The sequence below is a fragment of the Bacillus rossius genome, chromosome 6, assembly GCF_032445375.1.
Source record: "Bacillus rossius redtenbacheri isolate Brsri chromosome 6, Brsri_v3, whole genome shotgun sequence".
Taxonomy (NCBI): Eukaryota; Metazoa; Arthropoda; class Insecta; order Phasmatodea; family Bacillidae; genus Bacillus; species Bacillus rossius.
In genome coordinates, this window is record NC_086334.1 from 48,762,766 (window position 1) to 48,788,288 (window position 25,523).

A 25,523-nucleotide genomic window follows, 5' to 3' on the forward strand; every position below is an offset into this window, starting at 1 on the left:
ACTTGACACATAGAGACTAGTTGTCAATCTTGATGCAAGCTAACGTACTTTTCATAACAAGTTTGCTGCAAGCTTGACCGTTTGTCATGGCAAGCTAGAATTTTTCTGTTTGACATAAATCTTAGAGTAGAAAGCACCTAGTAGAATTAATTACGTAGCTGACCGTTTGGTCCAATTGAAAGCAACCGTTTAGTGAATATTACAAACAAACTGTTTTGTATAATATTCCTGTTTTATTTTAACTTAAAAAAGACTGTAATGGATGTGACTCAGGTTCCTGCAGTTACACTGTTGCTAAACATGACGACAGCTAAGAAATGGTTTGTGACTTTGGCCACAAAAGTCTTTAAGAAATAGATGAAATACCACACGATGGCTTAGCCATTAATGTTATGAGTCACTGTCGTAACAAAAACCAAACATCACGAAAAAAAACCCAGGTAAGTACAATTTAAGTTTTGTAAAGTAATTCCTTGTAAGGAATTTGCCAAAATATCATCTCGTAAATCTGTAATTATAAAAGCAAAAATCAAACAGAAGTCTAATGTGCAATATAAAAAATAACTGTTTATCTAAACAAGAAAGTACATATTTCAATTCCTAAATTTTTATCAAGGTGATTTTACAGAATACATGCGTGTTAGAAAATGTATAGTGTTTTACACGCAAAATTAATTTTCGAGCTATAGTGATTTTCGCAGTTTCATTTCTCTTGATGCTAGAGTCAACTTGCCCAAATGTAAGCAAGTACTTTAAAGTGATCATTGGTCGACAACGAGGTAGCATTCTTTAGCGTGTTGCGCGTGTTGCGCGTGTTTGATTGGGTAACCTCTGCACCTCCTTGTTTGTAACTGGCTCAGGGTTGTCAAGGGCGTGTCAAGATGCACATTGGGCCAATCACCAACGTGAAGCAGATTCATACGTGCTGCAAGTCTACTTTCATAATGAATACGTGATATAATTGTGGCTCTAATTCTAATAAGCAGAGGCATGTATTTTCAGCGAAACAATAAAGTGCGTGCGCAGTTGGCGGCCGTCTGCAAGAGAGGTTATTTGCCACCTTTGACCTGGACCAATCAGGAGGAGTTTGCATCCGCACGCAAAATTGCTGCAATTCGTGCGCCGATCGTAGACGTGTACCTGAGAGAAAACTCGGACGAAGCACAGACGATGTTACACGGCTAGTCTTTTGCCGAAAAAAATAAATTAATAAATACACGTCCCTAATAATAAGAGATTCTGACAAAGATTTAGTTGTAAAGCGTACAGTGTTTATGTCCTGCGGTGCGGGCGGAACGCGCGGTCGAGCCGCGACATTCTTCAACGTGCGGGACTTCCTCCGGCGCCGCGCGTGAGTGCACGTGAGTGCGCGTGAGTGCACGTGACCTGCTGGCGGCGTCGCGCGTGCCCGGCGCTGGGCACGCGGGTCGCCTCCGCTCCGAGCGGCGGGTCGGCCGGTGAGGTGGTCACGCGCCAAGTTTCCACATCAACTTCAAACGGACACGATATCCAGTTGTTTACGGCCGACATGTCCATTTATCAGATATGCATGTCCGGTCAAAGACCAGGCACCACCAGTTGTTGGCTAGACGACATCAAGGTACGTCCTGTCGGTTGCCAGGCACGTCTATTCAAATACGTCACGGCCAGGCATGTCTATTCAAAATTAAAGTTGCTTTCCGGTTTAAAAAAAAAATGGTTGTCTGTAAAGTCGGTTTACGGACGATAGTTTATCGTGACAACGTCATAACAAAACATTGATGAAATGATTGCATACTTTATGAATCAAATGGAATCAATTTTATTTTAATAATAAAATAATAAATGCTTGAAATTATACTAGTAATCAGATTTTTAAAATGCAAGAATAATTAACCTTTATTGCCGAAATTGTTGTTGTTATAAGCAATGAAAACCACTTTTCACTTCACTTTATAAACAGTCGAGTGGAAGAGAGATAGATGCGGCGCAAGCGTACAATGAGCGTAACGCGACACAGCGTAACGGAAAAATGTGCGTAACGGGACACTTTTTCGTGCGTGCAGCCGGCGTTCATCGATTTATTAGACGTTGTCACGTCAAAAAAACTTTTGAATTTCTACTTCTCTTTTAACCCGATATATTGAACCGAAAATATTAGCGGATTCATTTCGTGGTATGATGAAAATTCAAGTACTTACACCTCTGTGCTTTTTCTGCTATTGGTTCACAGTTAATCTGGAGGAATCTTGGCAAATATGTGGCCCTCAATCGAAGAAGTATCGAATCACAAGTTAACCAGTTGAGACGCGTTCACAAGACAGCAGCCGATGAACAGGTGACGTTTGCCCGAGTGTGCAGAGGGTCGTGGAATCCGTACTGCAGGTCAATGAACCCGTCTATTAAAGTAATCGATTGATAATTTTCTATCTTTATATTTTGTGTATTAGTATGAAAGAAATTCGACCAAAATTTCGGCAGTTATCGTTTCCATATTTTTTTTTTTTTTCGCAAGTGGGAAACGTGGTGGACGTAGCTGTGGCCTGTGAGTTAGTTTTCTCGGGGTACTCTCGTTTCCCACACAAATCCATTGCGTAGCTGCTCCACACCTCCACCTCAACTAATGCATTCTCCAGGCTGGCCGGAGCGACATGTCTGTCCCTTGGGTAGAGCAGCCTGCTCCTGTGTCAGCCCCGTCCCATCCATGCAGACCCTGCCGTGGGCGGGAAACTACATGTCTATTTATCATTTTCAGCTTGACAATATATAAACACATATGTATATAGATCCGGAAAATTTTGCGTGTTCCATTACCTCAAGGATTGGCTCCACAATCCTCTGCATACCCGGGCAAAAGCCATCTGTTCATTGGCTGCCGGCTGGTGAATCTTCTCAACTTGGTAGCCGATGATTCAATAAATCTTTCGTTGTGGGATTCTCACTGGCCTAGAGTGTGCCAATAGTGTCATTAGACGTCTGCATATTTGAATTTTATCGTGTCACGAAAAGAATCAGCGAATTTCTCCGGTACTAATCGTACTTATGAGGTGACGATAGTTTTGGGGTCAAGGGACAATGAAACAAAAAAAAATTACTAGGAAGGAATTTCCAGATGTCACAAAGCGGTAACCCTGCAATATATAAAAGGATATTCGAAATTAAACTAAAAAAAAGACCTAGGGAAATGGGAGAGGGACTGTCAGGAAAACGGAGAAAAATTGGAAATCACTGACAAAGGAAGTAGTGCATCACGAGGGGGAGAGGGTGAGGGGAAGTTAATCAAACTCTCAAGAGAGCAATCAATGAGCAGAGACCTGCAAAATTCGCGCTATTATTTGGCGACAATTTAGAATGCAACTGTATTTATACTTGGTATGACGCTATCCTTCAGATCGCGGGATCGTTTTAACAGCAACCCCACCTCTCACGCCACTCCGAAGAACGAGAAGCCGATCACTAGAGACCTGCAAAATTCGCGGATTCATTGACCTCTAGGAAAGACTCCACAGTCCTTTAAATACTCGCGGAAATGACACATGTTCATTGGCTACTGACGCGTGAGACATCTCAACTTTCTTGGTTTAGTGTTTCCCATTGGCTCACAGTTACCCGGATAAAATGTGGGCCAATCGCAGAAGCGGTACGAAGGTATAGTTGTTTTGATGCTAGCCTATCGCGAAATTAATCCGCGAATTTTGCATGTCTCTACCGATCACACACTCTTATCGAAACATCTGACCGAAACATATACTGCTACCCGGGGAGAAGTTGGAATTTGGCAGCAGCCAATGAACACATGACAACGAATTGGCTACAAACAAGTTTGTGGAGTCTAACTTGGCACCATAAAATATCGCGAATTTTTTAGGTCTTTACCAATAGCTGACATTCGTCATATTATGTAGGGAACTAAGATGCCTAATTACTGAACCCGTGAAAGTTTTATGTCTGTTATAATTATATATGATAATGATGATTAGTCGTTTAAGCCCACTGCTGGGTGTCGTGAGTGTTGTAAACGCCTCAGTGATTACAGCCGTGACGTCCATATGCTTGACAAGCCAGGATGATACTACAATAGTTTCTCATTGCCTTCCGCTGGTTGAAAAGGTTGGGGGGGGGGGGGGAACGTTACAAACAACCAGTCCTGTATCCAGAGAGAAGGTGCCAACAAATACCTTCCTCGTCCGGCAATCGAACCCGGGCCACTAGAGAACAATTTACGGACAGAAAGATGGGTTGGACGTTCAAGATTAAAAAAATTAAGAGACCCTATAATTTTGCGTTATAGTTGAACAGCCAGTAAAAAATTGTGTTGTGCGTTTATTTCAAGTTTCATATTGGCTCGATGGTAACATGTCGGGCGGGTCCCACAAAGCTCTGAGCCAATATAAATTATTATTTACTTAGCTGCCGAAAAAAAAAGTAGAAAAATTTACAATTAATCAGGGGTTCGTGGTCTCGTCGTCAGCAGATGCAGACGACGAAATAAGTCACTAATTTTTAAACACGCTTCAAGAAAGTGATCGGAAAAATATACTGCAGTAATGCAGGTGTGTATTGCGAAATTACGAATGGTACAGATATTATCAACGAATCCGTCATATCTCTAGTAACTTTGTTTAGGAAATCTTACAATCAACATTAATTTTCCCGAAGGAAGTATAGTCGGTTTCTCATGGAATATTAATATAATTAAATTCAATTAAGTATTTTAGAAATAAAATAAAAAAAAAAATGTTATTTGTATTGCTTGTACATACAGCATTGTGCAGGCGGCTGCCGTGTTGGTAAAACATACCGCTGAATTGCAGGTTTTTTTTTATAGTGGGTTTGTCAGTAAGGGTTTCACGTCAAGGCGGTCGAAAGAAACGGGGTCGTCCCACGAAACTACTGGGGAAAGGGGGGGGGGAGAGGGTACCCACTCAGGGGAAGCCTTCTTTTCACAGACGAGAGAGCAAAAACCCTAAGTTCCCCGAAGTCCATGCTTTTTTCCAGTATCTTTTATGTAGCTATCCGAACCAAATCAACCGTCCACAATGTTTTAAAGTATCTATAATGTAGCTAACCTTATTGACCATTAGCATCCTTTTTATCAACACCGCCATATTTATTTACAATGAACAAAAAAAAACTGAAGATGCACGATCGGGTGTTTGGCTCTCTCGTCTGTGAAAAGAAGGATTCCCACCCACTCAGTGCTTATGAAGTGCTAGCAACCCGGGGTGCTGGGGTGAACCCCAGGAAGCTCGCTATGTGAGCGTGATCCGCCATCAGCGATCACGGCCTACCGAGGATCCCGGGGTTGAAGCGGGGCGCCGGCGCTTTTCATTTGTCTTTGTTCTTGTTGGCCAAGTGTTCTGTTAAAGATCTAATACTATTGAACGAGCAATTCTTGTACAAACACACACACTCATACACATTAGCATTTCGGAAACGACTCTTAACGATTTGGATAAACATTTTGTACCTGAAAAAAAAAAACGCGAATTTAGAAAAAAAAATTTCTTTTCTGAACGTTTCATCTGACCGGCCGGACATGGTGTCGAACGAATGTCGGCAGGCTAAAAGTTTCTTGTCTCTCTGCTGATTGACCATCGCTGCGCTATCTGTAAGTACATTCCAAAATTAACTAGTGATTATCAAATTGTAAAGCCAATATTCTTAACGTATTTTATAAGCCGTCGTTATTTAATTTAAAGACTCGTTATTATAACATAAAAGATTATAGGATAGTTATACTATTATAAGAATATTTTAGGCACATCAATATGTTTGATATGAATCCTTTTAAAAAATCTAATAGGCCCCTACTATTTAACAAACAATTCTTGTATCTATGTATTTATGTGTGTGTGTGTGTATATATATATATATATATATATATACACACATACACACACTCACACATAAGCATCTCTAAAACGGTTCTAACAATTCAACGATTCGGATGAAAATTTATATTTAGTTAACGTTTTGCTTTTCAAGTTAATCTAAATAGGTTTTTTTCCCTTGAAAAACCACGAATCTAAAAAAAAAGTGCCGAGAAAGTACAGGCTTGTGTTTTTTTGCGAAATAATAATTTAGATAATTAGTCTGCGATAAGTTATGCCCGCGCTAACGAGTGTTACCTTACGTATTATTGGCGGCTGTCTGCGACAGAAGCCATTTCCCCCATTCGGTCAAGACGCCTTTGCTTTCCGCTACGATAGTTGCGCCGACAGCAGACCAACCAAGAAACACAAGACCATGATACAGATGTCCTGGAAATCTTGTCGCAAAAAATAATGTCCCTACACATAAGCCGTTAAACGATGGACTCAAACCATGCCGACTGCTTGCGCGCGCACCGATGCCGAGGATTGCCAGCGCGGGTGTTACCTGTCGGCGCGGCGGCGGTCCACGAAGCAGCGGCGGCGGCGCGCGGGGCGCCCGCTGCGGCCCGACGACCGGCGGCGGTCGCCCATGTCGGCGAGGGCAGCCAGGTCCACGCTAGTCGACGAGTCGGTGACGTTGGACAGCCGCGAGCGGCAGGCGGGGCAGCCCAGCACGCCGTCGCGCGCCAGCGACCACAGCACCACGGACAGCGTGAGCATGGTCCGTCCGCCGCCCGCATCGGGGTCTGTCGCCTCGTCACCTCGTCACCTCGTCACCCGGGGGCTGTTGCCTCGTCACCTCGTCACCCGGAGGGGCTGTTACCTCGTCACCTCGTCACCCGGAGGCTGTTGCCTCGTCACCTCGTCACCTCGTCACCCGGGGGCTGTTGCCTCGTCACCTCGTCACCCGGAGGGGCTGTTACCTCGTCACCTCGTCACCCGGAGGCTGTTGCCTCGTCAGCCGTCACCCGGGGGCTGTTGCCTCGTCACCTCGTCACCCGGGGGGCGGTTGCCTCGTCACCTCGTCACCCGGGGGCTGTTGCCTCGTCACCTCGTCACCCGGGGGCTGTTGCCTCGTCACCTCGTCACCCGGGGGCTGTTGCCTCGTCACCTCGTCACCCGGGGGCTGTTGCCTCGTCACCTCGTCACCCGGGGGCTGTTGCCTCGTCACCTCGTCACCCGGGGGCTGTTGCCTCGTCACCTCGTCACCCGGGGGGCTGTTGCCTCGTCACCTCGTCACCCGGGGGGCTCTCGCCTCGTCACCTCGTCACCCGGGCTGTTGCCTTGTCACCTCGTCACCCGGGGGCTGTTGCCTCGTCACCTCGTCACCCGGGGGGCTGTTGCCTCGTCACCTCGTCACCCGGGGGGCTCTCGCCTCGTCACCTCGTCACCCGGGCTGTTGCCTCGTCACCTCGTCACCCGGGGGCTGTTGCCTCGTCACCTCGTCACCCGGGGGCTGTTGCCTCGTCACCTCGTCACCCGGGGGGCTGTTGCCTCGTCACCTCGTCACCCGGGGGGCTCTCGCCTCGTCACCTCGTCACCCGGGCTGTTGCCTTGTCACCTCGTCACCCGGGGGGCTGTTACATCGTCATCTCGTCACCCGGAGGGGCTGTTGTCTTGTCACCCGTCTCCTGGGTGGTTTTTGCCTCGTTACTTGTCACCTCGAGGGGGAGGCAGTTTCGTCTAGTCACTCGTCACACAGGGGGGGCTGTTGCCTCGCCACTTCGTCACCCGGTCTAACCCTCCGCCTCTTCCGCCGAGCGGGGTGGACAGTATATAGCTAGCTTATAGAAGAGGATCATGGATCTGGCTTGTAGACAGCTACCACTTCAACAGCGCCAACAAAATGTTATAAACTATGACGTTATAGATATTCTGCTTCAATGGTATCACCAGAAGATTTTGCGTAATGGCATCCTTTATATACGTATATATTTTTTGATATCAAGGTAGTAAAAATATACATCTATCTCCGGCCTCTGAATTGTTTTGAAGCGAGGATATAGTTGATAGACTTGCCACCAGTAGGATCTGCATTACAACACAAGCCTACATTCTAAATTATTTCCGTTTCTTGCTTGCTGAACAGTATGCAAGCGTCGCGAGCACACGTCCCAGCACGACGCTGACCAACCGATAAGCATGGTGGTCTTCACGTTCGTCTCCGACCGTGATATCGTAGTAGCTGGGTTGAGGCTAGCCCTTCGAAAAACACGCAGTGACACGTCGTTTGTTATTTAAAAAAAAAAAAAAAAAAAACACACACAAACACACACAGGAACACACACGCGATGTTACCCCGAGGACGTGCCGGCGACGATAACACGCACGCCACGAGCACTCTGTTCGCGAGCTCGGGAAGGTCGCAGCTTTGCGGACTGCGGAGCGGGGCTGTGGTGGGGGGAGGGGGGGGGGGCGAGTGAAACTTTACTCTGCCGGATGAATATCACGCACACACACACCCGAGCTCCACCAGGCGCGCCGTACGTCACGTGCTCACCCGGGGGCCGATGGGGGGGGGAGAAGGGGGGTACCCCACGAAGACAAGCACTCCCGAGCGACGCCCGCGGAGGCCGCAAACCGAGACACTGCCGTCGACAGTGCCGCCGGCGGGACTGGCCGCACGGTCCTGGGGGGGGGAGAGGGGATAATCTGTCGAGGGAGAGGGGAGGGGGGAGAGGGGATGCGGGACCTCACCCCCTTCTCCTCCTCCCTCCCCCACCAACCCCTCCCCTTCCCAGGCGACGCGATGCGTCGGCGACCACGGAAACCCGGCGCCCACGTGGCTGCGGCCATCGACGGGGAAAAAAAAAAAAAACGAAACTTAAAAGCTTACTGTTTTCCCTTGCCATAACCCCCCACATTCCCCCCTTCACGTGTTGGGTTTGCTGCTTGTGAAAAAAAAAAAAAAAAGTGTGTTTGAAGAGGGGAGGGGGAACGTCGGCTAAGTGTGTTTGGACGAGGAAATGGTGCGGTGAACCTAGCTCATGAGCTCAGCGTGGCTGCTCCCTCCCCTCCCACCACTTTGCCACGATCGCTATCATAAAGACGACGTCTTCAAAGCGCCACACGCCGCGGTCTGCCCAGTCCGAGACAATCTTTCCAAGCCGCTGCTTGCAATTTAACCGTAATCTCCGCCTCTTATGCGTACATTCAATTTAAACGTGAAATCGAGAAAAGTAAGTTCTATTTTTTCCACGCCTTTCAGCTATGAATTGCAGGTGAACATTTTCTTTGTTATTTCGTTGTTTCCTTTTAACAATTATTGACAGTTGAACGTGATCGAACGTTCACTCCTTCGAATCATTTAACTGAGACGAGCCTTCTTTCCACATTCGACTTTCAAACGCAGGAAAGTATGTATCTTGAAATTGTTAACGTCTTGCTGGTTATATCAATGCCATTTATTTTAAGAGTTAATTATTCTTATTCAATTTATTATAAATATATTTACTGGTAACGAAATGGTTGTTAGCCTTTTATCTGTAAAACAACTACTCTGTTTTAGTTATTGAAACAAATTGCCTGAAATTTAAGCTTAATGCTTATTCCGTTAACGGAATAGAACTTAGAAAATATTTCGCAGTGTTCTGGAACGAAATGATGCAGTCGAGAGACGTTGAATGTATTCAGATTTTTTAGAATTTATTACAATAAGAAAAAAGAAATATCTCACGTAATGTAACCAGCAACGTATAAAGCTCTGAAAATCTGTATTTCGTGAGACGTCTCTATTTAGAACTTCAATATGTATCCTGGCCTTTATTAAGCGGTAAATGAACGTTAAAAGAATTGGCCGAATCACGCGCAACCTCTAAGAAGCTCTAATTTCATTAGCCAATGAACGAACGATGTTTACGCTACCAAGCAGAAGACTGTGAAGTGTAACCTAAAGGTAACTGATCCCTAAATTTTTCCACTGTCTTGCTGTTAGTTTATGACAATTTGAATTTTCCAGGTGCAAAATTAATAATGAAAATAAGAAAAGTAGAGTTTCGAGAAAATTGTTTATCCTGTTTGCAAAACAACAACAGAGTATTTAACTAACCTGTAATTTTAGGAATTAGCTTCTGACAGTCATTGCTGTAAACGAATTCACGAAAACTTCACTTTTTCCTAGCCAATTGTTATCCTGTATAAACACCTACTAGAGACCTGAAAAATGTCGCAGTTTCAATTACCTTCAGGATAGTCTACACAATCCTCTGTATAACATGGCGAATAACGCCAGTTCATTGGCTGCAGACTTGTGAGTCATCTCAATTGGTTTGCCTGTAATTCGATACTTCTTTGGTTGAGGGTTTCTCATTGGCCCAGAGTCGTCCAGTTAAACAGTAGCCAATAGATAAAGCAGCTTAATGTATGTGTTTGAATTTTAGACTATTGGGAAATTAATCCGTGAATTTTTCCTGTTTCTATTGTTTTCAGTCAAGGACAATCGTTTTCAATTTAATTATTTTTTTACCGAAACAAAGCAACCAATAAAAATTAAAAAGCCTTCGTACTATCTGGAATGCAATTATGACGGATTTATTGTATTGGAGACCAGCAAAATTTGTGTTATCTTCTGGTTCCAAGCAAGTCAACACCAAATTTGCCTTGTTCAAGTAGGAGTTATATTTTCATTGGATGCTGCCATATTTAAGCTTCTACATAAATTCCATATGCTTTGATCGTGCAAATACTGAATACAGAAACATTTTTCTGTAATTTTACGCAAGATTCCTTTGGGAAACAGTTGCCAAGAAATAGTATGTAATACTACAAGTATGTTATTGTAACTTGTACAACGCATGGTTATGGTTACTTTTGAATATATAAAATGTGTGTTATAGAGATGATACTGAATATTTCTTACGAACGTTGGCGCATTATTTTATATTTTAATTTATGTTTTAGTCAAGCATAATTTTTTTTAAACAGGGAAAAGTAAATCGAATATTCAACAATATGACTTTATTTTGTTGTATCATGCTTATTAAATGCGCAGTTAATACTGGAAAGCTATTCAGGGAACGGTATACAACTAATAAGACCATCAGAATTTTTATAATTTTAAAGGGCCAAATAAAATTAAGTAAATAGTTCTGAAAGAATTAAAAACTATAGCACGCAGTAGCCACCAGCATTGCTTTTTAACCCAAATTTTTATTCCATTTGATTCGACTTATCTAAACTGCACAAAAAATGTTTAAAAAAATTAACTTGGGCAGCTAAATATGCAAACAGTACGCACTATGCACATATATTTCCTTTGGTTGAAGTACGGCCACTCAAAAGGTCTACAAGTTTACCCATGCCAAACGTAACAAAAAAAAATTAAAGTAATGACCTGGAACGGGAGATACACCTTCAGGATCGGAAAATCTTCAACTGTGGAGCTCGGTGTGAAAGCGGTGATCCCACAGGTTCGCCGTGAAAGAGAGCACACAGCTAGCTCGCTCGGGCCGCTAGCTGAAGAGGCGGGAAGCTGGGTCCGCGTGACCTTGGAAACCACTTTTTTTTACTTCTTCTTCTTCTTCTTCTTCCTTGTTATTCATTGTCGCTGCTGCTCCGGCCCCAGATCTCAGCCGCGATGCTGTCACGGTCCAGCGGGCATCATACGAAACTGCTCCGATTACCAACACGCTTGCAGGCGGCTCTCGAAGGCATCTTCGTTCTCGAGGATTCGTCTCGGCAGAGAAGTTCGTTCGAAGCCCAGGCACACTGCTCGAAAAATTTTTTCATCTTTAATTTTTTTTTGTCGAACAACACACGTCCGCTAATTACACAGGAATCTTTGTAAATTTGCAAAGAAAACGAGCATGCTTTGCTTGAACACGAACGTACAAGAAGAGTCTTGGAGTGTTTACAAGAAATTTAAATAACTTAATAAGTCTACAAAAAAAACGTGAGAGAGTCTTTCAGTGTTGGCCAGTGATGTGTAACATCCAACCTCGGTAACGAGCAAATTCGTGTGTTCTTATGCTACAAATACACCAATTAGCGTGATAAAATAGGCCTACGCAAAACTGGGTTTTCAACTATATTTCTTGACGCAGCTAGAATTCGTTGCCCAAGCAGCTACTTCGATTATCAAATCATAAGATTTACAGAGCGAAATTTTAAACTATATAATGAAACTGCCCCGATGAAAGCGAAAAATACTTGAAAAAAATTCAAAAACCACGGCTTTGGAACTGATTTCCGACAAGGAATTTTATTAAAATACTCCTCATCGTGTTAAAATTAATTGAATAGATAATACTTAACAATTTTCCCCTGGCTTTGTAAACATTGGTTCGCGCCATTCACAACAGATGGCAGTACCTTTGTTATACATTTCTGTTTCATGCGACTTCCATTCCATTCACGAAATTACTCCTATAAAAATGTCATATATCGAGAGCTAAGATGTTACACATAAAAAAAAACCTCTTATTCCTTTCCAAGTGCATGTTTAACCTGTTAAAAAAAGAACACAGAACTCGAAAGTCGTGATTCAACGTCGTTTCACACAAATGCAGCTATCTTGAGCTAAGAAGAACCATTATTTAATATTTCATTCGTCGTTAAAAATTATGGAAATTTACATGCAATTTCTTGCTTACTTACTGCAGTTTTCTTGAGAACTTGGTCGACTCCGAGCCAATAAGAAAGTGTGGATCTAAGCACGTGAAAACTATTGTAAATAATGAAAAGCCTCTGGATTTTGAGTGAGTGCGGAGAGCACGAAATAAGCGTTGTTGTGCGCATTTTTTGTGTTTGATTGGCCGTTGTATAACTTTCAGACATTTAAATGACGAAATTTATGTTTCATAAAAACATTTCAAGGAAATTTGTTGGTATAGGTGGCTTTCAATGTCCCTAAAAGATTATATATGTATACATCATGATTGCAAAGCTAAATTTAACTCTATATGTATATATACATATATAGAGGTTGATTACAAAGCAAAAACTTTCTAGCTTAAAATCAATTTTTATTGATTTAATAAATAATTTTCTATAAAAATAGTTTTAAGACGAAGGCTACATATAAAAGGTTAATCCAAAACTGTTTAAACACTTTAATTTTTTCTTTCAGTACATTATAGGACTGACATAAAAAATTGACATTTACGTTTATGAAAACAATAAACAAAACATTTGTTTAGTTGAAAACACTTTTTATAAAAATAAAATATGGTTGTAATAGGAATTTGTTTAAATTCATATTCAAACAAAAAATAAATATAACAAATAAAATAATTTAGGGTATTTAACTCTTTAAAAGTGAAGGAACTACGTTCCACGCTTCGTAGCATATATACCTTACTTGCCACTACATTCAAGGTGTTAGTTCAAATGTTACCTCATTCTCATCTCCCATTTCAACTAGAAGTGACAGTGCCTCACTTCCGGGAAACTAACATCGGGAGGGCCCTCTCTATTGGTCAAAATGACAGCGAATCAGCCGTTGGCGAACCGGCCCCTGATGCGCAGGCGATAAGCCAGGTGACCCCGATATTGCTGCCAAGAAGCCAGACTAGATTCGAGGGAGGAAAAAAAAAATTTAAAAAAAAGTCTTTGCAGAGTTTCTGACCTAAATAAATTAGCTGTAGGTATTATTTATAGCATCACTTCGTCTACCGGGTTGCGTAGGACGAAGAGTCGTCCAAATATACGTGACTTATTTCATTATTAATTATATATAATATGTAAAGCACAAAATATTAATTATTAAACTTGAAAGTTTTAATTAACTGGCAGATTTAAGTGCTAAGAATAATAATTCCAGTTTCCAAAATACACTTTTTTTTTTTAAATTTAAAAGCTTGAAAACCATTGAGAAATTATTTTAACTTGTTGACATATTTTTATCATTTAATTTATAAGTCGTTCAAATAATAAATGCATTATTATATTTTATCGATGACTTGTAACAGCTGGAATGAGATCATTTTACATTTTTCTGTATCAATTCTAGTCGCCCTTAAGTGCAAGTGCAGACAATACGCATTTCTGCAGCGCAGTTTAAACATTTCTGAGACACATGAAAACATTCGGTGGTTGTGCATTTTGAGTTGTAAAGCTCGAGCATAAAAAATGCAGAGAGCTGGTATAGCTCCAATTATTGATAATGGTGTATTTCAGTTATGCATATTAAAATTTATATTATTCTTTACTTTAACTACTTTAGACTATACCAGTAGGCCAATAAAGGCAGAGTAATATTTGGTTTTTCTGTATTATTTTTCCTTGTAATTACTGTAGAGTTTTTAGTTTACATACTGTATCCCACTTCACTTCTTACATTACTTACGGATCGATCTCACTCGCCATGTTAGGTTTTTGTTTATTCGTCATTACTTATTTTAATAACTATTTATAGAATTTTAACCCAAAAAATTCCTAAAATTTGTTGTTCTGACACAAATACCTTCCACATACAAACACTTAGTGTAATATAATGACTATAAAAATAGTCGCGCAAGCGACGATAATTTCAAACACTTGCAAGCCTTTATACAACCATGATATTACTCTAACATAAGTGAATACCTATCTGTCGAAAATATTTGTGTCAGAGCAACAAATATATGGAAGATTTCGAATTAATATATATGAAATAGCCCTTTAATAAAAGTAACGATAAAAAAATAAAAAAGATTTACAAGGCGATTTAGAACGAGCCGTGAATGCAAAAATACCATCACACTTAAAAACATGATTTTGTGCGAACATACGACATGAATACAGAAGTAGATGGCTTCATAAATATTTTAATTCAAACGCATTAATATTGAAAAACAGGAAGACAGTTAAGAAATAATACAAAAATGCAGATAACTGTGGCATCAATTTTCATAAATTATTTTGACAAAAAATTTCATTTAATTTTGACAGAAAAGGTTTTTAGATAAACGCTACTGATGTTTGAACTCAAAATCTATTTCGGTGACTAGCAGAACTGGAAAGAGGATAGCCACGGTTGTCATTTTCGTTCCAGCATGCTTAAAATATTAAAACATCAGCAAGATTGTGGTTTTGGAAATGTGCCACTAGCATGTTGATTCGCCACATGTGTAACCGCTAGCGAGTTTACACAGAACTCCTGTGTATATTTCAGCAAAACAAAATTTACTAGTTTTCGTATTTTCATCAGCGTGGTGGTGTCAGAGAAGAATACTGTCGATGTAATGTTATCCAAACATTCTTGAAACTTTTTCTGTGTAAATAAAAAGAAACTGTATTTTTAAACATGTACGTACACCCACATTTAAAAATAAACATTTAGCTGAAGATAAGAGAGAGCTGCTTCATAGTGTTGTGTCCAACGGACACGACGTAAGTCAACTATCTTGGCTAGGGAAGTTTAGCCGCGACGCAGTTTTAGTGAGTGCCAGTTGATTCTCTACACTGAAGATGACTGCTGCAATGCAGAGCGAAACATCGGTACACAATACCACAGCGTAGCGGATCCACCTCGAAAGTCAATATAGTTTGTCAGGCAATGGCCGTGAAAGTCTGCAAACTATGACATTAGTATACCAAGAATAAAGAAGGAAAATTGTAGAGTTTGCACGAGTGTGTGTATTTTGACTTCCAAACTACTGGCTCATTCGAGGCTTTAAAATGTCGCTAAATGGAAAGGAAACCTTTATCTGTATTTACGCACTTCCGAATTGGCGCTGGAGTAACTCTTTTTGAAATTGATGGGAGAAAAGTTCTGATATCGTTTAAACGCAACATACGTGGTTTTCAATCAAACGTTTTTCTCACAAATTTTAAGGTGAAATTTGTTTTTCATTTTCTAATTATTTAACGCTATTACCCCCCCCCCCCTTTTGTAATTGTTGTATCACCAATATTTTATACAGATATAGTGATATAATTGTTGTGAAAGGTCACGAAAGTGTTTCGTAATTGTTATCAACTTTTCACACCCATTATATTACAATGAAGATCTGTTGAAAATATTTTCGACAAAACAACACATGCAAAAAAAAGTTTAAGCGTTAAATTTACATAAATAGCCCTTAAATATTAGAAATATAAAAAAAATCAACATGGCGTGTGAGACTCTAACTTAAAACGAAGAGAAAACGTCAACGCGTGTGCTATGAGGAATTTATTTTTTGATAACTGCGATTGCGCCTTGCGCTGTGGTATTGTGAGACTCGTGAAGCTTGGCAGTCGTGAGGAATCGCCCATGTTCGGGCGTGTTTGCTCATGACAAGACTTCGTCGACCATCTTCGGTAATATTCGTCTTTTTCATCCGGAATCCTGCATTATGTCAAGCTACAGAGAATTCAGAATAAGAGTATTCGTATTGCGACAGATGCGCCTGTGTATTGCCCCGTAAGGGCTATGCACAGAGAGCTCAAACTCGAACTTTTAAAACATTATTATTTCCGAACTGCACAAAAATTCTATGATAAATGTGCCATAAGCAGAAACCCATATATTTCATCACTGGGCGAACAAGATCCAGAGTGTCATGGAAAATATAAAATGCCAAATTCAATCTTGGCTCACAGACCTCCGTAGTGTGCTGTGGCTGGCTGAGCGATCGGCCAATCAGTCTCCCGCGAGTTGAAACTTAAATTATAGACATTAATGAATAATTAGCTAATTCAAAATGGTCCGAAGCACGCAGGTGTAGGTTCGGCTCCCGGGAGTTCCACTGCCTGTGCTGTTAGGGCTGACTCCCTATGTCCGATGGGCATGGCCCGCCTGGCAGGCTTCACCTCCAGTGCCGGTTGTGTTTCTGAAAGACATGGGATTTCGAATTGCAAGCTTGCAACAAATACCAAAATGCGAATAGGTCTTGACTTAATTCACCTGTAACTTTATACACCGACAGTTCCTCTATATTTAACTAGTAGTATAGTAGTAGATATTAGAGATTTGTAAATTAGTAATAAGTCCTAGATACTAAGTATTAGTCATCAAAAATATATATTTCTAAAATAATTAAAAAAAATAAAAAAATAAAAAAATAATAAAAATATTTATAGTTATTATTTTAGTTTTATCTTAAGCACTGCACGTCCATCCATGAGTTGGGTGTTTGCATATTTCGTAACGAAATGCCTAGTTTGTAAGTCATTTATCTGTTTTCTGTCTTAGTTTCTTAGTTTTTTAGGTGCTGACTGGCGGCGGAGTGAGTGGTCAGTGCAACCACTCACCACCAGGGGCGCTTGCGTCCCTGGTCACTAAATCCAGTACTGGACAATTAGCAAAGCGGACCACGAGTCCAAGTGCCCAACCCCCGCATGGTAGACTCTTTTCTACTCTGTCCAACACTTCATCCAGACCATCCTCTGTCTCCTGTAAATTCCTACACGTAATGCATGCCAATTTGCATCCCGCATGAATGTGCCCAGGGTTTTCCCTGTGTCTATGCAGGTTTTACCTGGGCCCAACCTATCTCTAGTTATAGTCTAGATTTAAGAGTGAGGGGAGTTAGTCATGGCGCCAATCGCTGCCATGGCTGGCCAATCCCCTCCTAGCACATGATGCATGCGACCCTCTCCCTGCATGGCTAATCCCAGCATGACTAGGCGTATAGGCTTCGGCCTGAGACGCACCTAGGTCCCTCCCTAACCCGGAACCCTCCAAAATACACTTAGTTTTAGTTAGGTTAGGAAAAAAAATCCTACATTATGGTTCACCTGTGAATCATAGTGTAACTTCTAACGAGCGTACATAAGTACACGCACCCATTTTTTTCATGCATTATCTGCATTAAGAAATTTTTGTCAATGACCATAGAGAGAAGGGTACGTGGCAAGGTTGCAGGTGGTACGCGATCAAATGATGTCAAGTTATGTTCCTTTTAAGCTGATATTTAAATATTGATAATGGACAAACAGCAACAAGTTTCCCACTAAAAATAGCTTCTTTTTTTTAAACGAATCTTGATTTTTGGACTAAATTATAAATAATTGTCTATAATTGTTTGTAAAAGTTTTAAATTTGAATTAATGTATATAGTTGTTTGTTTTCAGAGTTATATGTTATATATTATTTCAACCAAAATTTTAAAAATAAACAATAGCTTATATATATTAGTATCTAAAATTAAAATATTTAGTAGGCCTAGTGCCTAGTGGTGGTACACCAGCGTTTTTTAAAAAAAAGCCAAGTGGTGCGCTGTTGTTTAAACGTTGGGAACCCCTGATCCAGGGTAGGATTCAATTGAACACAAGGATAGAGCTTCCATTCAGCCGGTGGGTCACAGGTAGCAAACGGCTCCCATGCGTCCATTGTTACCTGCATGAGGCGACACAAGGGCATAATCCCGGACCAATGCGACTGTGTTAACAGAGCGCGGGAAGATGGCCGGAGACACACAGCAAGCCCGCCATTAGCCCGTGAGCTCTGAGTTGGTGTTGAGACAACCGGATTTAACCTTCATTAACCCGCACGAGCTACCGTTAACCAAACACCGTGGGAGAAGAACAAACAAGCTTTAGAAAATCACGAGGTAAAATGTTCAAAACTGATTTTCTAGTAACTGTGATAGGTAATCTTAATGCGTAGCAATATTTTCAAGTATGGATAGAAATATTAAAGTGGTTAAATGTAGCTATCAAGAGGACATATTATTTCAATAGGAGCCGAAATCCTGCACTCCAACCGTCCTAGATTTTCAATAAAGAGAGAAGTTATAGTTTGGGTCTTAAATTACTGTATACCTAAATCTTAAACATTTAATTTCGTTGGTTAATGTTCAGTTACTGCTTGCTTGTCAACCAATAACATAAGCGTTGTGATGTCTAGTATTGACTCATTTTTCGAAGTTACATTAGCGTTCTGTTCATTTCTGAAAGAAAAAAATGCTTACCATGTAAACTACTTCAGTAGTATAAAATAGGAAGTTCTGTGTGCCGGGTTGTGGTGGTGCTTGGAATACACGAACTTTAATGACGTCACGACCGCCATATTTAATAACTTCTCGGCCACAATGACGTTATGACCACCATATTGAATGACTTTGCACGTTGTACACGGCCATCATATTTGTTTTCACCATTTTGTATGTAAAAAAAATTATATTTAATTTTAAATAAAATTTCATTACTGTAATAAAGACTGGCGTCATGAATTAAAAACGTTTCCGGTTTGAGACCAAAGAGAACAATTCATTTAAAAAACTGAATAAAATATACGAAAAAACATTGTCACGGACTTAGATAGTTCCTGGCACATTGCTAGTGGACGGACTTATAAATTTTACGTAACAACTTTCCACCACACAATGTCCATCAGCACACTGACCTCTACAACTACTAGTAATACTTATTCTACTTCCGTCAAAGTAACGTTTACCGATGTTGATCACCATCTTGCTGCACTTCTTATCCACTAGGAATTACTAGTGTCAATTACTAGATATCATACCACTATATTGTCAGCCATATAGACCGCCATCTTATATATAAAGGCCGGATAATTCGAAACCAAAACCAAAAATACTATTAAAACATTGATAATCGTGAAATATATTTACCAGGTTACTGATGTTTCCTCATCTCTTATCAGCCACAGCCATATTGAAAATCTGGTAGAAAAATTATTATATATTTATTACATTTAAATACAGATAGTTTTTCTTTGTTTGGCCCCATGAATGTGCAAAATTGTAAAAAAAAAAAAAATTATTTACTAAATCTGGTTTCGTTAAATATCTCTTAGGCTACTAAAAATTTACCTTTCCCATTAATACCGAGGTCCAAGGTTCAACTTTGGGAAACAATGAAAATTTGTTAATGCATTTATCCACTACCACATACCCAAGTATACTGATCAAAGTCACAACACACACAAAGCTTCTATACAATGCAAATTCCCGACTGAGTAAATGTGTAACTAAGTTATTGCCATTGTGACTACAATATAATTTTATTCTGCGTGCTTAGTGACCACAAGTAAACATTTAAAAAAGGAAAATTACAGCAATTCAGTTATGTAAGAGCGAAACGAATCAGCGAAGTGATGAAATAAAAAAATTAATCCTTCCGTGAACATAATAAGGAAAATGTTGTATACGCAGAAATTTGCTAATGGCAGCAAGCGGATAAAGAACGCTTGACCGTTCAGTTCCCAATAAACAACCTCTTGGAACCCGCTGTTGCAGGAGGAATGTAATATATCTCCGGCGAACATATACTTACAGCGGGATTAATCAGCTCGTTGAGCGAGGACTGGGGCGGGGGGAGGGGGAGTGGCTGCCTTCGGCAGGTTCCTAGCGGCCTCGCCTCTGCTAATGGACCGGCCTGCGCGGCACTTCATTACCTCTGCTAATTAATCACGGCGAGACCTCGTCGATGAGTTGCGAGAGGTGCGCTTCCTCGCGGCTGCCGGCTCCTGCGAGACACGGGCCGTCGATCAACAGATTGTTCCGATCTTACGGCCGGCATTCTCACGTTCCCCTCCCACATGTGCGCCCTATCAGGGTAGGGTGGGAGATACTTCCAGTTAGTTTTATTTACATTCCAGAGCTATATAAATTAAACAGAACTGTTAGGGATCACTCCCTCTTATTTTATCGGGAAGGTATTAGAGCTTCGGCAATGGCCAGCGGCTGGGGCCACCAACCCAGCATAGTCACAGCCTCAGCCCTGTACCTCACTCAGCTGACCAGACAGTTGGCTGTGTCCTGAGCCCTGAGACTTTATCAGCACTGCTGGTGCCTTCCCCGATCTCCCACATCGCACTGGGACCCCTCAAAACACCCAGTGAAACCGTGGTCCGTTGGAGGCCTATCCAACCACTGCTAGCTGTCCGGGCTAGTACCGGAGCTGTGTCGTCGCTCACCACGTCGACACCACGTCGGGCTAGGGAACCCTTGGAGCCTGCTCCAAGCGATCGGAGCACCACTACCAAGTACGAGTCCTACCCAATCAGAATCCTGGGCCTTGGAGAAAACTTCAGCGGGACCCCATTCAATCTTCCATGGATTCTTCCCGTCGATCAAAAACTCGAATAAAGCGTATTCGCGACGGGCTGGCATGCCGGAGTGAATGGTTGGGGGGGGGGGGTTAGTTCTGGAGGAGGGGCCCGCGGAAGAAACAACCCCTACTCCCTCCCCCACACAGAAAGTTGAAGAAAAATAAAATACACTTTCCTCGTAACGATCTGCAATGAAAAAGTTTTCTGTAAAAATGGAACAGCAATATTAATGTAGCAATAACAAAAAGTGGTCGCAGTATTTCTGGGTTCAGATTCATACCCCAGGCATTTATGTTTTGTGTTGTTCCAGTACCTCCAATAGTTAAAGCTCCTTAAATAGCTTACCAGTATTAACTGCGCTCATTAATAAACAAAATAAAATAAAATAAAGTCTTATTATTGAATATTCGATTATCTTTCCCATGGTTAAAAAAAACTACGTCTGAATGAAACATCAATTAAAATATATGCAAAAATAAGCATAGCCATGTGTTGTACAAAGTTACAATATCATTCTTGTAGCATTACAAATTACTTCTTGGCAAATGTTTTCAAGATGAATCTTCTGTAAAAGTACAGAAATGTTTTTTCTGTGCAACTCTCTAGCCATAGCAATCCAAAATAAATGAAGAGATACGAACCGACAGATGTCATGTTGATTTCAACAGATTTTAGCCCATATCAATCATCGATTGATTAATTTTAAAAATTTGTCTCCGTCAAACATACAGTAAAATTGATTGTAATGCATAATTTTAATAGTCACTGGCAGCTACAGATAGTTTCCTTTTAATGTTTTTCTTTTTGGAGTGTAATAATTCGGTCAATAGCCACTGTTATTATCTTATAAAACTCTTAATGTGCGATTGCAGGCTTAGGACTCAGTCTCAAGCACCATGTTGATTTTTTATTCTCATTTTCTCGCGATTGCCTATTTTAGGGCTATGTCTGAAATTTTAACACGACCCCTCTCTTTTATTTGTTGTTCTGTCACAAAAAGATTCAAAAGATATTCACTTATTTATTGACTGGAAAAAGTTGCGCAAGTTATTGTAATTACGAACAATTGTGAACTTTTTACATCCATTACATTACACATAATCAATTTCTGTTTGAAAATGTTCAGTGGAGTATAACTGAGCCACATACTTTTCCCAAAACATCTTCGAGTATAAAATGATAGATCGAGCCATGCATAAGTTCAAATATCGTAGCAACCTAATGTGAGAAATCCCATACGGCTTCCTTCTAATGTTTTTTTTTTTCAGACCGCATGCATCAACAGACTTTATTTGATGTTCTTAGAGTTATCAATCTTCTTTCAAGTACGTATAAAATGGTCCAAAGCACGTCGTTTTCCCTTTCAGATTTTCTTTTCCGGACTCACATATTACTACGCATCGTGTTATAGAGAACAATCCAATTTTACAACAGTAGGCATTCTTAACTACGTTTTCTGTACAATGCTGGGTTACCAATACAGGTTAGTGAATATTTAAACGATAAAGCAAGTAATAATACAACAGCGCCAGCAACAAAAAAATACCTGGACATTATTACTAAAGATAAGTCAGCATGGTTGAATTCAAACTAATTTACTGTGTAAACATATGTAGAAAAAAACTACTTTTTTTTAAGGCAACACGCCATTTAAACCTCGTGGCTCTCTTTAACTCCTGGTTGCCGTCCTGCAGATACCATGCAAAACCATCATTGAAAATAAGCATAATTTTTAATTCAGTCATTTAAATCGATACATGTTCATATAGATGACGATGGTTTTAAATATGATGCATGATATTTATATGAAAATATTTTTAAAAAAAATACATATTTAAGTTCTATACTAGGTATATATAATTTTCGTGTATAGTCATCCTAAAAAAACACTGAAAAATCAATGAGAAAAAAATGTGAGCGATAGAACATTCCTCCACGGAAGACACCGACACAAGAAATGTAATGAAATAAGCGCGCATTACACAATGGAAATATAACAGGTTGAAAGTCCAATTCGCATGCATGCACAAACTGCTACAGCCACGATCCCAAGTCGTCAAGATGGCGGGCCCACGTGTGGAAACATGCACCGTGCATGTTTCGCTGAACCTAAACAGGTAGGTACTCTGGACAACACGATACCTGTTTAGGTTCATCGTTGGGTTTATCTGTTTGACATCAGCTGATTTAGGATTGTTTTCTGTGGGTTTATGTTTCCATGTGCGTTTTTGAATTTAATGCATGACAAACAGTGCAAAACATAAATGGCGTATGTACAAGATATAGCATTAAATCAAAATTCACCATTGCATGAATAATTTAAAGAACGTATCTGTGGACCGAACATGATCACAGTGCGTGAGCGCGAAGGTTTGCATTCTAATTCGCGACTTAATGAATGAATGAATGAATGCGCGAAATTTCCGTATCACTACTCATGTGCAAGGTCACTGAACCGAATTCATTTTCAAAATACCCAAGGTCCAAGGATTAATAAATTTTCCTGCATACATCTATCTGCGTGGAATGAAAAAACACGCCAAAAACTTCCAACATGGCGTGCGGTGCCGAACCGTAACACAATCACGTGAGGCGGCGACGAGAGCTCAACAGCGCGGCGCTAAATTTCCGCTCGACGCCCGCCTCCCCCCTGCACCCCCCCCCCACACCCTGCTTGCAGGGGGCCCGGGAGCGAGCGCTGGCAAGGGGTGTCCCTCTTCGATCGAGCGGTCGGCTGGGCGCGTGGGCTCGAGGGAGGGGTGGGGGCGCGGGTTTCAGGGTAGGGTGGGGGCGAGAAGGGGGGCGTGGGAGGGAGAGGGAGGAGAAACAGCCCCCGCGCGAGACGAGCTATTGCAGGCGCTCGCCAGATGCGAGTCTCAAACCAGCGCCTTAGACCGCTCGGCCACGCTACCACAATGAGTGCTAACTGGCAGCACGACGGGAAACGGCATAAGCCGCCCCCAAAAGACCAGACCTGACCAAACCAATGCGGACTAAAAGTCCAAGTGCCCCACCCCTTGCATAGTAGAACTTCTACCACGCCCCACTCTTCTTCCAGGACCATCCTTCCATTCCTGTAATCCACCTGCTTGTAATAATGCATGACCTTTGCATCCCGCATGTATGTGCCCAGGGTTTTCCCTCTGTCTATGGAGGTTTTACCTGGGCCCAACTTATCTAGTTTTAGTCTAGAATTAAGAGTGAGGGGAGTTAGTCATGGCGAAAACGTCTGCCATGGCTGGCCAATCCCCTCCTAGCACATGATGCACGTGACCTTCTCTGCATGGTTAAAAACCCGCATGTTTAGAGCGTATAGGGCTTGCCCTGAGATGCACTTAGAGTCTTTCCTACCTAGACCCCTCCCTTACACACATAGTTTTAACTTAGGTTAGGAAAAAAAACAGATGCGAGTCGCTCCCAGTTAAGGCAAGCGCCCACACGCCGTGTTAATTTTCATTTGCTTTTTTTTTCCTGCCTTACTTTTATTTAAGGTCTATTTATACAATTTAACTCGTTACCTCCCTTGCATTTGTTAGTCTGCCATGAATATTTCAAACAGATATGCACTTAGTGTAATATTATGGTTTAAAAAAAAACAGAGGAAGTGATAATAACTACGACGTCTTGAGAGGCTTTAAACACACATGATATTGCACTTTGTATGTAAATATTTCCTGGAAATATTTGTGGCAGAGCAACAAATTCAGGGGAGGTATCGAGTTGAGATGTTAGGATTAGCTCTTAAATAAAGGTAATAAAAAAAACTAGAAAACCAACATGGCATGTGACACAGGGCTTTAAGGGTCGTTCACACCCGCTAGTTTCATATAGGTGGAAATATTTGAAATGTAGCACTCACAAGAAGTAGAATTACACAGGAAGGAGGCCCCGATCAAGACCAAAGAGGGAGTGAAAAGATCAGATGTCAAAGGAGTGCAGAAGAGAGAACAATAAAGGAACTGAGTGAAGGAGGAGGAAAGGTGTAGGGACAGAGGAAATTGAGGAATTTTACTTTGGTGATCCGCACGCAGGCTGGAAGCTGTTGATGATTGTTACCCAGCTATGTAAACACAGGAAATGAAATTCCCGTGTGTGTGTGCCCATGAAAAATTTAGACAAACTTTTAACTACGTCATGACATTTAGAATTTTTATCATGATTGAATTTGCAGCAAAACATAAACTGAAAAGCTTTTTTAATCTATACTCAAAAAAATTTTTAGTAAAAAGAATATACAATAATCCAACACATTTTGTATGGCTGGGCCTTACGGATGGGGTTTGGGTATTTTTCGTAATAAGTAACACATAACAAGTAAGACAAATATCCAATGAGTAATTCATTTTCAATATTTAGTACAAATAATTACTTAGGCACTATAAAAGTTTATTATAAATGGAAATGACATAAAAAGAGGTCAAGAATATTATGTTTAAAAATCTAAAATTTCAGTTTTTACGTGACTGCACTTTTGTTTCACATTTACTTACTAGCTACAATTTTTGGTGTTTGAGAGATTTTTAAACTTAAATTTCTACGTAAAAGATATAAAACTTTAAATGAATGAGTGATGAATAATCTGTTTCATTTCTTCTCGCAGGCAAAATGAAATAAATGATTATTTAAAGGTTTGATTCAAATGATGCTCATCACGTTTGCTGTGTTTTAATATTTGTGCCTTACTAAGAGTGTTACTTTTAAGGTTTAAAGCATAGATGTGAAAAAACTACAAATATTTCAACAGT

General features: G+C 40.9%; 1 protein-coding gene across 4 annotated transcripts in view; it reads right to left on the reverse strand.

Annotated features, from left to right (window-relative positions):
- The window catches only part of LOC134533159 (3',5'-cyclic-AMP phosphodiesterase-like), a 779,555-nt gene that overhangs the window by 528,670 nt on the left and 225,362 nt on the right, over positions 1–25,523 (reverse strand). Inside the window, exon 1 of one of the 4 annotated variants that reach the window (XM_063370521.1) lies at positions 6,361–8,109. The exons of the other annotated variants lie outside the window; for them this stretch is intronic. Coding sequence (XP_063226591.1) covers positions 6,361–6,575 — 215 coding nt within the window. The 5' untranslated portion in view covers positions 6,576–8,109. Of the gene's footprint in view, positions 1–6,360; positions 8,110–25,523 lie in introns of those variants that run through there. 4 annotated transcript variants of the gene reach the window in all.